General features: G+C 45.8%; 1 protein-coding gene across 1 annotated transcript in view; it reads left to right on the top strand.

Annotated features, from left to right (window-relative positions):
• The window catches only part of TNN (tenascin N), a 58,059-nt gene that overhangs the window by 2,646 nt on the left and 37,627 nt on the right, over window positions 1-17,786 (top strand). The window contains exons 3-6 of the mRNA XM_007451366.1: window positions 937-1,200; window positions 4,932-5,117; window positions 6,486-6,575; window positions 15,233-15,496. Coding sequence (XP_007451428.1) covers window positions 937-1,200; window positions 4,932-5,117; window positions 6,486-6,575; window positions 15,233-15,496 — 804 coding nt within the window. The remainder of the gene's footprint in view (window positions 1-936; window positions 1,201-4,931; window positions 5,118-6,485; window positions 6,576-15,232; window positions 15,497-17,786) is intronic.

Genomic DNA, 17,786 nt, shown 5'->3' with positions numbered 1-17,786 from the left:
CAGCAGGTCTGAGGGACGGCCCGAGAACTTGCATTTCTAGCAAGTTCCATGCTAATACTGCTGGTTTGAGGACCATAGTCTGACCTGATGGTGTGTGCCTGTGTTAGGTGTTACTGAATGAAGTCTTATGGCCCCAGGTGTTACTGAATGGAGTCTTATGGCCCCTGCTCGGGCCCTAGCGCTGACTGAGGCTCTCTGCCTGGTTAGGGGAGGGCTCTGGTTCTAGCAGCCAGTAACAAAACTTGAGCTGAAATCCACAAAGCACAAGCTTTATTCAGTGGCCAAAGAATGGAGAAGTGGGAACTAAGTTCACAGATCAACTTCTCACACACCTGGCAAGAGAGATTTAATCCTAATGAGTAAAGACAAAGGGAGTAGGAGTGAGGCTAATGGTGGGGAGGCATATGCTTTAGTCTACCTAAGAAGGAGCAGTGCTTTTTCGAGGGAGTGGGGAGCCACTCTCTTTTCATCCTTTTTTGGTCCTTAAAGTCCCAGTCATGGCTGCTGGTAGGTGGGTCATTTAATATGGTAATGTAGTAAAATAAGCGTAGAGTGAAACTCAGGGTCTGTCAGAGGTCAGATTCACCATCTTGGTCCCAGCTGCTTCCATCTTTTTTGTTTGTTTGTTTGCAGCTTCCTTTCTCATCCCTGGACCATTTAATTTAAAGATTTATGTTAACTCCTGCTAAAGGTGGAGGTTGGAGGGTTTTGAACAGAGACTTGGAGCAGCTCTGGCAACATAGGGGGTCAATATTAACTGCTAACCAGATAATAACTTTTGGGGGTCCACAATGGTGCCTTACACAGGCTCTGTATCCTCCACACCCACCGTCATAGTGTTAAGTATAAAGTAGCTGCTCAATGAATACATATTGGCTCTGGATTCCCACCCTTCTTTCCTCACCATCTGCATGCTTGTTCCTGTTCTGTATGCAGTGGTCGCCCCCCAGGGTCTGCAGCTGCTCAAAAGCACAGAGGATTCCCTGCTGGTGAGCTGGGAGCCCTCCAGCCAGGTGGACCACTACCTCCTCAGCTACTACCCCCTGGGGAAGGAGCTCTCTATCAAGCAGATCCAAGTGCCCAAGGAGCAGCACAGCTATGAGATCCTTGGCTTGCTGCCTGGAACCAAGTACATAGTCACCCTGCGCAACGTGAAGAAAGAGATTTCCAGCAGCCCACAGCATCTACTTGCCACCACAGGTGAGGAAGCAGCCAGATGCCCCAGGTTTCCCAGCAGAGGCTCTGTTTTAAGCATTTTCTTGCATCGTCCCCACAAGTACCCTTCTACTACCCCAGGCCATTGCCCTGATTTGGGGTTTGGAAAACATAGCTGCTGCAATCCTAGGTTCTGAAGAAAAGTCTCCATTCTTGTTCCACTCTCTTTCCTCCATGATTATTGGGTCCTCCAAGCCAGTGATGGAGCCTGCTGGTTTGGGGCTCACAGCATCTTCTCCATCCCTGAGATTAGTGAGGTCTGATTGCTGTGCACCCACATACAAGCAGCCGTGGAGTACACCTGCATCCGCAGGCCCTCACTGAGCCACTGCGACCATTCAGCAAGATCAAGCTGGTATGGATGGGGGTCTGCTGAAGTTACCTGTATCAATTAGATTCATCTCAGCAGAAAAGAGAGGGTACAAACAGGGTGGCTGAAGAAAGTTTAATGAAGAGGTTATTTATAGAGGTATAGGTAGGGTTTGGAGGATGAAACACTCTAGGACTAGCATCAGTGGAGATCCACCCCAGTCTGAAGGGGCAGGGGATGGAAGTTGGTACTGGGACCCAGAAAGGGCTTTAGGAGAGGGCTGCCTGATGGTAGAGGGATGCAGGCAGTCTACTGTGTCCCCACCAGGAGGGAGTGAGGAGATCAGTTGCCCTCTTCTGGTGACTCTCAATGGCTGGAAATGACCAGAAACCAGAGGTCCAGGGAACCAGGCTAATGCATTTCGTAGAGGTCATAATCTGGGATACAGAGCAGGAAGGAGGATGGATCTGGAGGGGTGGAGTCTCCAGGGCCCCACTAAGTGCTATCAACATGCTTGGAAGGACAAGCATCATTGCTTATTCTTTAGAAATTCTTATTTTCTCATGAAAGTACTTGAGGCAGCCTAGATCTTCAAGGGTTTGGAGAAACCTAGTTGTTTGAGTGATTCGGATTCATTCCTTTTCTCAGCATACTTTATTGAACATTTACTATGTGCCAGGCACTGTCCTAGATGCTAATAAAAATGAGCTGCCTCCATCTTGCCCTAAACTCTTGAGGAAAATCCAGGGACATCCAGGTGGATGGGCCTTTGACATGCAGTGTCTTTGGAGAATCATCAGACTGCCTGTCCTTTTTGGTGGTAAGGGTAGAATAGGGTAGGGATAGCTCAGTGTTGGAAAGAGCCACGAAGGACTCGTCATGCTTGGGAGGGCAATTTGTGATTGCCTTTGTCAACGCCCTCCAGCCAAAGACCCCTCAGGGCACCCCTGTAGTTGAACAAGTTGGGTTGGGTTTATTGATGGTTGTAGCATCGGAGCACACACACTGTGGGGGACCATGGGTGTCTCAGGAAGACAGTGTAAGAGGGGACTGGTGTAGAAGCTGGGCTTGTATTAGGTGATTTAGGGGAAGAGTTAAGGAAGCAGGGATTTGCTTTGGATTGCATGCTGTCAGGAACTGGGGGTAATCCTTTGATTGGTATCTTAGTGAATCTTATGTAGAAAGAGAGCAGACTAGATGGAGGCTAAAGCTGTCATTGGTAAAAAAGGAACAGTCACTCATACCAGTCAGGAGGGAGGATGTTTAGTCACTTTCGTGAATTGGACAATGTTTCGTTCATGTTTTGCCTGGGTGCAGATGTGATCTTGGAATCGTCTCGTTTGGTCTTAATTTGGCATGGCCACAGAGCACCTTGTCTGCTGTTGATGTCCTGTGGAATTGTTTATGTTCAACAGGAGAGCACCAAGGCTCACCTGTGAGAGCCAGGCCAGCTCCCAGCTGTCGGGCTCCTTTTCTCTTTCCCCATTTTTTTTTTTTTTAATTTTTTTTTTGCGGTACGTGGGCCTCTCACTGTTGTGGCCTCTCCAGTTGCGGAGCACAGGCTCCGGACGTGCAGGCTCAGTGGCCATGGCTCACGGGCCCAGCTGCTCCGCAGCATGTGGGATCCTCCCGGACCGGGGCACGAACCTGTGTCCCCTGCATCGGCAGGCGGACTCTCAACCGCTGCGCCACCAGGGAAGCTCTCTTTCCCCATTTTTGTCTGTGGCTGCCTCTGCATTTAGACAGGACAGTGCTCACAGCCTCTCAACGAAGAGCCGAGACACCTGTTCTGAAAAGTCTTAGCAACCCCTCTAGGCTTCTTGCTCTAGGGACTTGTAAAATCCTGTGACTGTGAAGTCGTCTTTCTCATCTGATTCAAGTGAAACCCATTCTGGTTTGCTCCTCCGGGGAGCCTCAGCCGGAGAGGCACTTATCCCCATAATCATCTTGAACATTTTCATTAAAATCCTGCTTTTTCACTTGTGAGCCATGTAGGGCCCCTTCTGTAATCCTTGAGTCACTTTCATTACTCGCCTCTTGACCTGTTCCCTCAAGGAATTCCCATCTTTGAGGGAAGAACCTGGAGGCGGGCAGGTAGAAGGCAGAGCTTGGGCAGGAGTGCTTCAGAGGAAACGCTCCGTGAGCTTCTTTATCCATAACAGAGGGAATCAGAACCATTCAGAGCCATGGGACCTTGAGAGTGTAGAGTTCACCCCTTGACTGATGCACAAATTCTCTGTCCTACGTCCTTGACAAGGGGTCAGTCAGTCTGGTGGGAACACCTTCAGAACCAAGGCACTGGAGGTGAGGAAGGGGCGAGGCTGAAAGTCTGGGGGCTTGTCTTTCCTGTTACAAACTTCAGGCCAGGTGACATGGGCCTGGGATATGGACATTGGAACTCAAAGTATTCCCCGAGACCCCAGACCCCTCTTCAACACCACCCAGCGGTTCTTCCCACAGAGCCACATCAGCGATCCATTCCTTTGTAATAAGCATTATATTTTCATCTTTTTCTGAGTGGAGGGGTGAACATTTAGCCATTAATACTTTACTATGGGAGTTCCCTGGTGGTCTAGCGGTTGGGATTGCAGAGGCCTGAGTTTGATCCCTGGGTTTGGCTCAGCATGGCCAAAGTACAAATAAAATAAAATAAAACACTGCACTCTCTTAAAAAAAATACTTTACTATGAATAAATGTGCACAGTAACTCTCTTCCTTCACAGGATGGACCGGTGGGGCAGCTGAGGACACCAGGTACCTGGTGGAGGTGCTAAAATTTGGTAGAAGGTGCAGGAAGGATACTCAGAAGGACCAACTTAAAATTCTCCTACTTTATAGCTTTGCCTATGTTTAATCCTTATAGGAGAATTTGAGAGAAGGGGAAGGAGCTGTGATTTGGGAGACTGAGGAAAGAGCTGGTTGTATTACCAGTGTTATATACTCCAGAAAATTGGAAATGCATTTCCCAAACTCTACATGGAGGGGCCTTGAGCTTCTCATCCTGAGGCTGAGTCTCTGTGGACAGGGGCTCTGCAGCTAAAGGGTGAGTGTTTAGTTCAGAGCTGTGTGAACCCTGGCCGAGTGGGTTGGCTGGCTGGCCTAGGAGGCGAGGTTCAGGGCTTGGCCACAGCAGCGTGGACAGGGCGGACTGCATGGCATCTGACGGGGTGGGATGGGGGAGAGGCTTTCCCGAAGGACAGTCTATCCTCCATGGACAATGTGAAAACCAACAATTATTTGCTACTTTGGTAGTTCTAGGACACCTTCTAAGGACTGTGTCCTGGGGCTGAAGCCAGCTTTCAGTGTGTCAAGAAAGGGAGCTGACCTGGTAGCCAGTGTCTTGTTACAGACCTGCAGGCCCCTGCTGTTCACTGCTTTCTCTTGCGTTCCCTGACCCCTGCCCTAGATCTTGCTGTGCTTGGCACTGCCTGGGTGACGGATGAGACTGAGAACTCCCTCCATGTGGAGTGGGAGAACCCTCCGACCAAGGTGGACTACTACAAGCTGCAGTATGGCCCCCTGACAGGGCAAGAGGTGGCCGAGGTCACCGTGCCCAAGAGCAGTGACCCCAAGAGCCGATATGACATCACGGGTAAGAGCCAACACTGGGGATGTGAGATGTTTGCTGGTGGATGCTGAGGCGGGGACAGTGTGTGCAGAGGGGACCAGCATCTGTAGCGCTCAGGTGTGCACAGAGGGTCCTGGGGCCTTGGGAATCACCTGAACCCTGACCCGGGAACTCCCAGAGGTGAGCCCACTCTGGGGGCCCGAGGTCTCTGCTCCAGCATTCCAGCACTGCCTCTGGAAGCTTGGAGCACCTGGGTAACAGATTACACATCCGAAATGTTCTCCCAAATCAGCTAACCCTCTGGAAGCCCCTGTCTGTGTCTCGGGGTGGATTTGATGGGACACAGACATTCCTTTTGGAAGAACTGTGTGTGTGTGTGTGTGTGTGTGTGTGTGTGTGTGTGTGTGTGAGAGAGAGAGAGAGAGAGAGAGAGAGAGAGAGAGAGAGAGAGAGAGATTGGTTGACTGAGGTTGGTTTGTTCACTGCCATATGTGGAAGGAGTTGAGCTAGGCGGCCTGGGGTAGGGCGCTCCTATCCCAGGTGACAGAGCTAACTCTGGGAGAGCTGGAAATCAGACAGCTGCAAACAGAATGGGGCCATGTAGGGCTGGGTAACGTTTTGTGACACCTGAAGTTGATACAATTTTCAGTGTCCTCTTTAAGAAAAGTAATACACAAGCACGAATACCCAATTCAGCACATGGCCTTGGAAGGGGCTGGTGCAGGTGAGGGGTCCTGAGGCTTTTTAGCTCCACGGTGAGTCCTCCTCTGGGGCCTTGTCCTGCCATCTACTCCCTGCATTCTGTCTTGAGAGGTCATCTTGGGGTTCTCAATGTTTTGTGGGGTGGCAAATCGCGTGTGTGCCTCGTACATGCTGCTGTTTGCCTGCAGCTCACCACCAGAGTCTGAATATTTGTGTCACGAGGAACAATCATTCAAGTTGCCACTACAGAGAAACAACAAACAAAGATAAAGAAAAAAGAAAAAGAAAGGGCAAATTAAAGCAAAGAAAATAAAGCGGGAAAAATTAAGCTAATTATTACAATGGGAGGAAAGAAACTTTTGAGGGAAAAGGATTGTTGAGAGCAGAAAAACATTTGGGCTGTAAATGCAATTGGGAAATAAGGTCTCAGTGGTCCAAGGAAGGAGCTGGAACTCCATTAACTTCATCTCATCCACTCTGGCCCGCGCTTCATGACTGATAAGCTCCGCAGTGATGCCTCATATTCCACTGTTCCTGCAGCTCTTTAGCTGCCTTAGGTAGATGATAGTCTTGAGGAGAGAAGCTTAGCCCTCTCCACACCCTCACAGGAGAAATCCTGGGGAAGAGCAGTGCTGGGGCTCGAGGGTCTGGAGTCTGTACTCACACCCAGCACTGGCTGCTTGTTTCTAGGTCTGCAGCCGGGGACAGAATATAAGATCACAGTCGTCCCCATGAGGGGAGACCTCGAGGGCAAGCCGATTCTCCTGAATGGCAGGACAGGTAGGAACAACGGGGAGGCACTATGAATGCATCTCATGTTTGTATTCTGGTATTTTCTTGGCTGACTCCTCTTTGGATAAAAACTCTGGGATCCGTGTGTAGGGACAGCCTGTCTCTTTGTGTACTGACATCTGACATCTTTTTGGGGGGCAGGAGAGGGGAAGCAAACTTCTTCTATTTCAAATATGTTTTGCTGTTGAAAATCTCTTCCAGAATCCTGGAGTCAAGGGGAAAGGCCATTTCCAGCACCTTTCTGCTTATTTTAATAGCTTCAATCACTGGGTTATTTTTAAGGCATTTATTATCTTGGACCTAGGCACACAGCTCCACATTACTTAAGACAGGTGATTTATCATTTTTTTCTTGTCATTCCTGTGGTGTTTTCATGACAAACACACTCAGGGAGTTTGCTTTAAAATGTCAAAAGGTATTAAAGACTTTCACATGGGAGTAGCAATAGATTTAGCATCTGCAGATTGAGAAAATATACAATGACAAACGTTGCTATAAATCAGTAACATGTGACAGTAAGTTTGTAATTTATGAATCAGAAAAGAATTTGAAATCCTTGTAGTTATATATGCAAGATATCCTATGTAAGTTTTAGTTTTTAGGCAGTGCTTGAGCCTGTATTGAATTGTGAGCCTCCTGTGGTCACCCTGTGCTCCTGCCAAGTCAAGTCAAGAGGTGGTGATCTAGAGCCTACAGCCACCCGCTAGAGGCTAATCCTTGGAGCTGGCAAAGAAGGGATCTTTGAATTTTGAGACTTCCTTGAAAAGTTTCATAGTTCTTTTCAGTTCAGTCCTGGCAGTAGCTGGTTAGGGTGGTGAGAATAAGGGTGAGATGGTGCAAGAATTGAGTTCACTATTTCAGCTGCCGAATAGGTTGCATATCTGGAGTGTGAAAGAGTATAGAGTTGGGCAATTATAAAAGATAAAATATACTTTAATTTTCAACCATACAGTATAGACTGTGCAGCCTGCATGAATGGTGAACTAGTGAAACACGTTGGTGAATTAGAAAATGGCAAGTCCTTTGTTGCTTCTAGTGCCTTTCTCTTTAGCTGTGAATTAATTGAGAGCCTACCATGCACAAGGCATTATACCACTAAGCACTTCTCATAAATTATCTCATTTAGTTCTCATCATAATCCTGTGTGGTAGGTCCTATTATTTCCAAGTCACATATAAGACAACTGAGGCTTGGAGAAATTAAGCTCAAGGTCGCCCAGCCAGGAAATGATAGGGCTGGGATTTGAACCCAGGATGTCCACTTTGGTGGACCCAAAACTAAAATGCCACCTACTTTTACTTCTCTGTCCATTATTTCTGGTTAATTTTCATACTGTTTACTCCCTAACTAAAAAAAAAAAAAAAAATTCTTTGAGTCCTCATTGTCTTTGGATAACATAGACTTCTTTTATCTTGGCCTCTGTGGGCCCCTCCAGCCTGGGCCATTGTTCTCAAAACTTCCCAGCAGGAAGCCTTCCTGCAGCTGGACTGTTCTTGGGGCTCCCTAACACAGAAGGCTTATCTCTACCTCGTGGGTTTGGTCGTGTTGTTACCCCTGCCTAGGAAATTCTCCACTGTTATCTCTAGCTATCAATTAATTCAGTTCAACAAACATTAATTGCAGAGTACCATTGGGTCCTAGAGACACAAGCCCTTTAGATACTTCCAAAGATGATGAGCTCTGGTCCCTGCCCCTCAGGGGCTCACAGCAGTAATATCACTCATCCTTCTGGGTCATCTCCAGTGTTAGCTGCTCCACTGAGGCCTTCTCGGACAATATTAAATGGCAGCCATCTTTGCCTTTGAATTTCTAGAGCATTTAATTACATATGGCCTTGAATTGCTAGTTAACCTTTCAAGCATATTATCCCAATAGAAGTTGAGCATTCAAGAAATGTTTTTTTATTGTCAATATTATTCTAAAAGCAGGATGGGATATTTTATTGGATTGCAAATAAATTTGTGTTATGTGTCTTACCAACATGAAAATAAAAGACACAATAATTTCTAAGGTCAGGAAGCACTCTCAAACCTGGCTAGACAATTAATGTAAGGGGGAAAAGAAAAGAATCTCTCTTTTCTCCAGGTGTTTTGCATTCCATGAGATGGAAAAACACACTGGAATATAAGAATGGCATAAGCATGTGCAGGGAGGAAATGGCACAGTTCAGGTATTTTCCATTTAACGAGTCACTCAGTGGAACTAATGCCATGAAAGTGAAAGGGTTGATTGAAAATGCTCACCCTCTTAACATACTCAAAGTGCACTGAAAGGCACTTCTAGAAAGGCAAGGCTTTAGAAACAGATCAGTTTCCGGAGAAGCAAGCACCAGCCAGGCCATTGTCTCCAGGGAGAAATGTCCCTGAACTCCTCCATCAGACTGTCACAGCCACTTCACATCAAATGACAAGAGAGGCAGGCCCCTAACTAAGAGGTGATGCTATCCCTTTATTCTTCATTTCTCCATCTGTAAAACGAAAGGTTGGACTAAATGCGTTTCAAGTCCCTTCTCTTATTTTTTTTATGATTATGATTTTTTAATCATGTCTGTAAGTCATGTCTTTCCATGGTGAGTCTAAAACAAAGGACCACTTGCTTTGTTATAATCTCCCACGCTCCCACGCACAGCAGAGCATAGAGCGTAGCATATTCACTTGTTAACAGTTTTCTCAGAACTTTTCCCCTTAGACTATGTTATGAAATAGAAGTTTTGGCAACTCTTATTATCCTTTTCGCTTTTTATTGCTTCCCAAACACAATGCTTCATTTTGAAATGGCCCAGCCCCCAAAACTTTCCTTCTCAAACTCCTTCATGTTTCAAGATGAGCTCCTGTCAACACTCAGAGCTCCTGTCTTTCACAGCCTCCCCACACATACACCCAATAGCTGAAAAACAATGAGGATCTCTAGCATTTGTGTGTTCTAGGTACCGTGGGGCTTCATAAACATTATATTCGGTCCTTCTAAAAGCATTGTAAGCATTATTATTCCCATTTCACAGGTGAGAAAATTGAAGCCTACAAAGTTTAGGAGATTCAGAGTGAACTAGTGAATGGCATTTGAATTTAGGTTCGCTTTCCAGAAGCAAAGCTAGAGGATAGCAGGAAGGTGGCTTGATCTCTTTGCGTACATTCTCTAGAAATGGTGCCTTTTGAATAATTTTATTGCCACAATGAAGTATAGGAGACCTGAGAAAGCATAGCTACTGTAGTCCAGAGGTACCTCTTCCGTGAACTCACCTTCAAACCAGTAGCATAGGCGCTGTCCCCCATCTCTGCCTCCAAACCCATAATATCCTCATGGATTTCAGACCTTGGTTGTTCCATTTTCCACTACGCCAACTGGGTGACTCACAAGTGGCCATTGTGAATGGAGAAGGCTGTCCCTAATGCCTGTGGCCATGGGTTGGAGTGTGGACCCGTACTGTTGGGTTTGCCAGCATAGACTGAGGACAGCCGTGCCCTACCCAGTCCTGTGGTGAATCTTGTTATAAAGTGGAATAATCTTTCCTGATGTGTCTAGAGCTCTTAATTAGCCTTTTCTGTATCCTCAGTTTTGTAAATTAAATCTCTGACATGGGGCTTACCTTTACTCCAATACATGCACTCAAAAGTGAATCCTACCTATCAAGCCTCTTAAATCTTGTTTTAAATCTCCCTAACCTCAGTGGCCCTGAGAAAGGTCCCACCAGGGCAGCTGGTATCCAGCAGGTGGGAAGTTGCAGCCTGAGGAGAAAGTTGGGGCTGGGGTGGCAGGGCCTGTCTCCCAGTTGAGGCTGCTGCTGGGACTCCTCTAGGATTTGGCCAGCTGCTGCAGCTACCAGAAGACTTTGTTCCACGGCAAAAACTATTTATGGTCCTCACATTCCTTCTTGGCAGAGAGGGAGGTTTTTGTCCTGCTAAGCTGGCTTCTTCCAATGATGTGGCGTATTGTGCGGGGTCACAATATCACTGAGGCTTTCCTTCTACATCTGTATCTTGGCGTCTGATTCCCATCCTGAAATTTATCAAAAAAAAGAGCAGCTCTTTGAAGAGCCTCCTACTGACTTTAGTTGTTGTTGTTGTTAGGGAGTTGAGAGAAAAGGGGCAGGGAGTCCTGAGTTCCAGGCTGGCCCAGCCTCTCACTGGCTTTATTGGTTTGGAGAAGTCACATCTCCTCTCTGGGCTTGGTCTCTGTAACCCTGACACGGTGTGATTCTACTTTTCCTTCCTACCTTCTCACTCTTCATAGCCAAGATGCCTTTTCCTGGTTCGTCTCCATTCCTGGGGGCTCTGGGACTGTTGGCGGGGGAGGGAGCTTCAGGGCTGTGTGTCAGAAATCAGGCCTTGTGTCAGAAATCTATACTCTCCTGAATTGGTTCCCAAAATCACTGGTGGCAGCTTACCCCTGTTCAGCCAAGTGGGATGGACTGGCCTCAATCCATAGAAAGTGATGGAAAGACAACATTCAGTTTCTTCTTTGAGGGTCATTCTCTCATCTTTCTGATCTCTGCTTTCCTAGATGTTAGAGTATTATAGTGGCTGCCACACAGCTAAATTGTGTAATCCCCAGAGGTAGCCCCTCATCTCACGTTCATTCCTATGTGCTTTTTATCTCTAAGAAAAGGTGTGTTACATAAGCTTACTTTTTGCAAATAACCTACAAAACTCTAATGTGTCTAAAAAACCACCTGCCATTGATTGACCACATACTATGTGCCAGGAGCTTTTCATACATTACTCTATCAGACCTCATAATAATAACATAATATTTCCTCCATCCACCCAGGTGGATGTGATGGATCTTGAGAGGGCTGCACACACAGGCAGCCCTGACCCTTCAAAGCCATGGGCCTGTGCTGAGGGTCCTGGCAGCTGTGGTGGCACGCACTGATCTGGGGCAGGGAGTGGTGGTGGGAGGCACTTCTGGGACTGCGGGTTGTACAGATATGGGAGAGGATGAGGGCCAGGGACTTCAAGAGGCAGGACTCTCTGGGTGTTCCCCATCTTCACTTTTCCAGTCCAAATGTCCCCACTCCTGATTTGGCGCCAGTTTCCCCCTATTGACATATCACCATTGGAGGCTTTCTTCATTACCTCCCTGTCATGTTCAGAATCATGCTATGCACAGAAAGGGGCAATGGGATGAGGTGGGAGTCCTCTCCCCTGCTGTGTACACTTTTTCCTGAGCATCCTCTTAGAGCCTACTCGAGCCCCCAGAGGCCCAAGACATGGCCCTGTTGGTGTCTGTGTTCTGACTGCACTGCCCTTTCATCCCAAGAGGCCCACTCTACCAAATGGGTATGAGGTATGCCCAGACCCTGTCTTCCAGAGGCAACAGTCTGGGACCATTTCCTCTTTCTAGTTGCCACTCCAAGTTCCAATCCACTAGTGCTTCTGGGTTTCAGGTTGCAAGAAATTTTCAGGTCATACTTTATCTATTTTATTTGTAGTTTAGTATTATCATTCTTAGTAGTAGTCGTGGTTCCATAAGAAGAGGCCGATGGTAGTGCCACTTAGCCTATAGTGGTATAAGGTGGAAATGTGTAGTCTTTGGTAGATAGGACTGGGTTCAAATCTTGGCTCTACCAGTTAATATGTCCAAAAGTAAACCCTTGGTCCCATTTGTCTCCCTAGCTTCTACTGCAAACCCTGCCCTCCCTCAGATCTCCCCATCTCTGTAAATGGTCACTCCTTTCTGCAAATTGCTAAAGACCCAAACCAACAAGTCATTATAGCCCACATCAAATTCATGAGCAGATTCTGGCAGCTCTGTCTTTGAAATCTCCCCAACCCACTTTCATCTGCCACAGTTGTCCACATTCCTGTCATCTCATACATAAACTGTTGTAGCAGCTTCCTAGGTGACCTCCACTCTTGACCTGCAATAGTCTGTACTCTCTGCAGCAACCAGAGGGGTCCTTTTATAAAACAAGTCAGATCATGTCATTCTCCTGTGAAAACCCCCCAGAAGCTTCTCATCTCATTCAGTGCAAAAGCCAAGTTGTTATAATGACTTTCAAAGGCATCTATTTGCCTCTTCACCTCATTAGCCTCACCTCCAGCCACTCGACCTCCTCACTTACTCTGTCCGGATGCACTGGCCTCCTGCTGTTCCCCAAATATGTGGAGCAGGGTCTTTGAACTTGCTGCTCCCTCTGCCTGGAATGAGGTTGCCCAGATTGCATGTGGCCCAATGCCTCATTTCATTTCAGTCTTTGCTCAGCTCTTACCTTCTTGCTGACCTTCCTTCTAAAATCACAAATATCTTTTGTTCCTCACTTTCTAATTCCTTTACCTTACCCTATTGGGCTTCCCAGTACTATCCCCACTTGTTTATTGTCTGGCTCTTCCAAGAGAACATAAGCTCCCTGGTAGGGAGTCTTTATTCTCTTCATTGCTTATATTAGTTTCCTAGGGCTGCTATAACCAAGTACCAAAAACTGGGTGGCTTAAAACAGAAATTGAGTGTCTCACGGTTATAGAGGCTAGAAGTCTGAAATCAAGGTGTCAGCAGGGCCACGCTCTCTCTGAAAGCTCAAGGTGTTCCTTCCTTGTCTCTTCCAGCCTCTGGTGTTCGTTGGCAATCCTTGCGTTCTTTGACTTGTAGATGAAGCTCTGCAATCACGTGGCTGTCTTCTTCCTGCATGTCTTCATCTTGTCTTTCCTTGTATGTGTCTGTCTCTGTGTCCAAATTTCCCCCTTTTATAAGCACAGCAGTCATATTGGATCAGGCCCACCCTAATGATCTCATTTTAACTTGATTATCTCTAGAAAGACCCTATTTCTAAATGAGGTCACATGTTGATGTACTTCGGTTTAGCACTTAGATATACCTTTGCAAAGGGCGGGGGACACAACTCATAACACTGCTGAGTCCCCAGCTCCAAGTAGGCACTCAGTGATTGTTTAAAGAATGAGTCAGGGGCTACCATTTACTATCTGTGTGACCTTGGGCAAATTATCTAATCTCTCTGAGTCTTGCATATAATTAGTGATCTAAAAATGGTAACTGTTATTAATTTCCCCAATTAGTACATGGAGAATCTGATAAATGCCTTATGTTGTTGCTATGAAGTCTGCTAAAGTAATGTATGAAAAGCACCTGGCACTTAATATGTGGTCAGTGAATGGCAGTTGATTTGTTAAATAAAATATGCACTGTCTCTGGTGATGGAATGTATTTCATTTCCTTGCACACAAATAAAACATGGCCACTGTGCTTAAGAAAGGTGCATTGTAGCTGATGTTAAAGAATGTAGCTATGTAAAGTTGTAACATCTCTTCTGGAAAACTCTTAGCCAAGAGAACTACAACAAGATGGGGAAGAAGAAAAATGCTTAGGTTTCTGAGAGTAAGAGACTTTTTTGTGTGTCTTTAACCAAAAGGATCCTGATCTGTTTTGTAAGTAGGGTTCTGAGGACAAGCATCTTTATTAGTGACCTTGATGGATGCACTCAGATGGTTTGCAAATGATAAGAAGCTGGAAAGGAAAGTGGCCATGTTTGATGAAAGACTAAGTTATAAATGGAATCCATAAGATAAAATATAACGAGGATAATTGGTGGATCCAGGACATGTATTATATGCAAAAACGGGGGAGATGTAGCTTAATGTGAAGGTTCTCAACCTCTGAGGTACATCAGAATCACCTGTAGAGTTCTGCATACTTGTTTTTAAAATAGAGATGTCAGGGCGTATTTCAGGCATGCTGAAGTAGACCCTCTGGTGGTGGTACTTAGTAGGTGTCCAATGTTGGCAAAGGTTGAGAGCCCCTGGGGTAACTGGGACAAGTATGAAAAACTTAGGGATTTTTCTGAGACTGTGGTATGAGGCTACGTTATTGGGGGGTAAATTGTCTGGGACATGGAGGGCATTTTGTTCTGGGTTGGTGCTTCTAGAATATAAAGTCTGCATGAGCAGGGATTTCTGACTATTTTGTTAATTGGTGATTCCTGAGTGCCATCACATGGCCATGGCATGGGATGGATGCTCAGTGAATTGTTGAATGAAGGAACTAAGTTTTGGGAATTTTTCTCTGAAAAGGGAAAGACAAGAGAGCATGTTTAGATGTAAGTGCCAGGTCTAGAAACTCTAAGTTGGAAGTTGGGAAGTTGATAATATAAATTTATAATATAATATAGTATGATATGATATAATATAATTGTTTTTATAAGTTAGAAGTTGGGAAGTTGATAATATAAGTTTATAATATAATATAATTAATATAATATAATACAGTGCTTTTTAACTTATAAGTGCATAAATTAGCGAGGTGAAGCTGTTTGATTAAAGGAGAATTAGGAAGGAGAATGAGAATTATTCTTGAATACTTGCTGGATGGTCTCCAGGAAGAGGAATTAGGTGTATTCTATATGCCCACCAAGGGTAGACGTACTCGAAGGAGTAATACTTTAAGTGGCCACACTTGGAGGAGTTTTCTCTAATGTGCTCAGTGATTATAAAATGGAAGTCCACCAGGAAGACCTTTCTCAGCTTAGGGTTCAAGCAGAGGCCAGTTGTCCACCTGTCACAGATGATGGAGAGGGCCTCTTGCATTGCATAGACTATGGAACCAGGTCCCCCAGATGCACTCGCTCTTGAAACAGTTGTGATCTTGACCAGCCAGATGCATTCTCTACTTTTTCTTTCTCATATATTTTTAAGAGATTGATAGTCCAACCAATTTGGTCACTGATCGAGTGACAGAAGACACAGCGATGGTCTCCTGGAGCCCAGTCCGGGCTGTCATTGATAAGTATGTGGTACGCTACATCTCCACTGATGGGGAGACGAAGGACACAGCTGTGTACAGGGAGCAGAGCAGCACCGTCCTGACGGGCCTGAAGCCGGGAGAGGTGTACAGAGTCTACGTGTGGGCTGAGAGGGGCAACCAGGAGAGCAAGAAGGCTGACACCAAGGCCCTCACAGGTAACAGAAGGATGGGAGTCTTCTCTCATTCTTACTGTCTCCCATCTCTAAAGAAACAGGTTTCCTCATGGCAAGGAGATTGATTTTTGAATCAGTAGGCTGATGCCCACCTAGCATCAACTTTTTTGTTTGCAGGTGTGGGGGTGAGGGGTTGCAAAGGCAATTTCAAATTTCATAATTATGAATTTTTTCCTTTTTAACCTCAAGCAAAAGAGACCATCCTTTTTATTTGATACAGAAGGTCATACTTATTTGGGTTGGAATTCCATATGCAACTCCCTTGGAGTAGAGGAACACTTTCTAATTTTCATTTTTTGGCCATTAAAACTCAAAACATTTGGCTGACAGTGAATTTGAATGCTCATCTCAGTTTGCATGAGTGTACAGGCATGTTGCATGTAATCTGGAGCTCTCTTTCAGACCATGGAAATGGTTTGCCTCCGGAGTCAACATTTACCAAATGTACCAATTCTGACTTGAAGCTTTCAGAAAGTGTGAGGGCACCCTTACTCCATCCAGTTGTTCCGCTCAGCTGGGGCCTGCGGGTGTCCTGAGGCTACATGGGGGTGTATCCCAGACATTCCTTCTGCTTAAAACCTCCTCTGGCGCTGTCCCTGAGTTCAGAGAAGCCTAATCCTGGAGTCCACTTGAAGTTCCAAACACTTGACAGGAATCATAGAAAACAATTCACTTATTGATTGGCCTTTTTTGTGGACACTTAGTGTAGAGACTCTCAGAGAAGCTGATAATTGGTTAGGAATATGGTTTCAGAAGCTTGACTGTCCAAGTTTTAATCTCAGCTCTACCATTTACTAGCTGAGTGATTTGGGGCAAGTTGCTTCACCTCTGTTCCTCAGATTCTTGTCTGTAAAATGGGGCATATGAATGTCTACATCACTGGGTTAGTGTGAGGGTTACATGAGTTAATTTATGTAAGTGCCTGACATAGAGAGTGCTACATAAATGATAGTCATGCTTATTTCTTAAAATGTGTCTTAGTCTGTTCGGGCTGCTATAGCAAAATACCATAGACTGGGTGGCTTAAATAACAGAAATTTATTTCCAGCAGTTCTGGAGCCTGCAAAGTCCCATGATCTGGGTGCCAGTTGGTTCATTTATTGGTGAGAGCTCTCTTCTTGGCTTACAGATGGCCACCTTCCTCCTTACATGGTGGAGAGAGGAAGTTCTGGTCTCCTCTTCTTCTTAGGAAGGCACTAATCCCATTGTGGGGGGCCCCCATCCTCATGACCTCTTCTAAACCTAATTACCTCCCAAAGGTTCCACCTCCAAATACCATCAAATTGGAGGTTAGGGCTTCAACATATAAATTTTTGTGGGGGGACACAAACATTCAGTGCACAGAAATGTTAATCTGCATTTGACCTTGAAGCACTTTGTGTTGCATAGCCTCCTGGGGCCAGATGGGCCTTGTCTCCTCCAGGGGAAGGAGAAGATGACAGTAAGGATGGTGAGACCTAGTTTGTTTAAAGTCGAGGTCAGGAAACCTTCTGTAAAAGGCCAGATAGTAAATATTTTCAGCTTTGGGGACCATACAGTCTCTGTTGCAACCGCTCAACTCTGCCATTGAAATGAGAAAACAGCCATAGACAGTATGGAAATGAACTAGCATGACTGTGTTCCAATAAAACTTGATTTATAAAAATAGGCAGTGGGTCAGATTTGGCCCATGAGCTCTAGATCACCAGCTCCTGGTTTATATTACACACGGCCCTCCATTCACTAGGATTTTGAGTGCTGTGAAAAGAAAGAGCATGTAGGTCAACCTTTTTAGGACAGTGGAAGTTGGAATGACGAAGAGGCTTCCCCTTTTGCAGATGGGCATGGTGCAAGTAAAGCACCCCAGATCACGGGGAGCCACTGGGGTGTGGTATTGCTGGGGGTGTCAGCACAGAGCTAGGCTCTGGGGGTACAAAGGTAAAAGCACAGTTTGTGCTCATATGGCATTCACAATCCTGTGGGTAGAGGAGACAAGTGAAAAAGACAAAGTGCAGTGAGTTATGTTCCAGAGCAAACAAATAACCCTGGAAGTATGGGAACCTGAAAAAAAGTGGGGGTAAGAGGGGTCATGGCAGCCTATAGGAAAAGGTGACCCCTGAACGGAATCTAGAAGGATGTGCGGCTGTTAGCAGTGGGATCAGCATATGCAGAGACCTAAAGGTGTGGGAATATGACAGCTTGGTTTTTTGTCATGTCTTAATATGCACTTATGTTAATAATGTCATCTTTAGTGGTGTTTATGGTGGGTAGGTCTGTGAGGGGGTGGAGTAGG

The sequence above is a fragment of the Lipotes vexillifer genome, unplaced genomic scaffold, assembly GCF_000442215.2.
Source record: "Lipotes vexillifer unplaced genomic scaffold, Lipotes_vexillifer_v1.1 scaffold1113, whole genome shotgun sequence".
Classification (NCBI taxonomy): Eukaryota; Metazoa; Chordata; class Mammalia; order Artiodactyla; family Lipotidae; genus Lipotes; species Lipotes vexillifer.
Note: the sequence above shows the minus strand (reverse complement) of the source record. Positions and strands in the feature narration are given on the sequence as shown.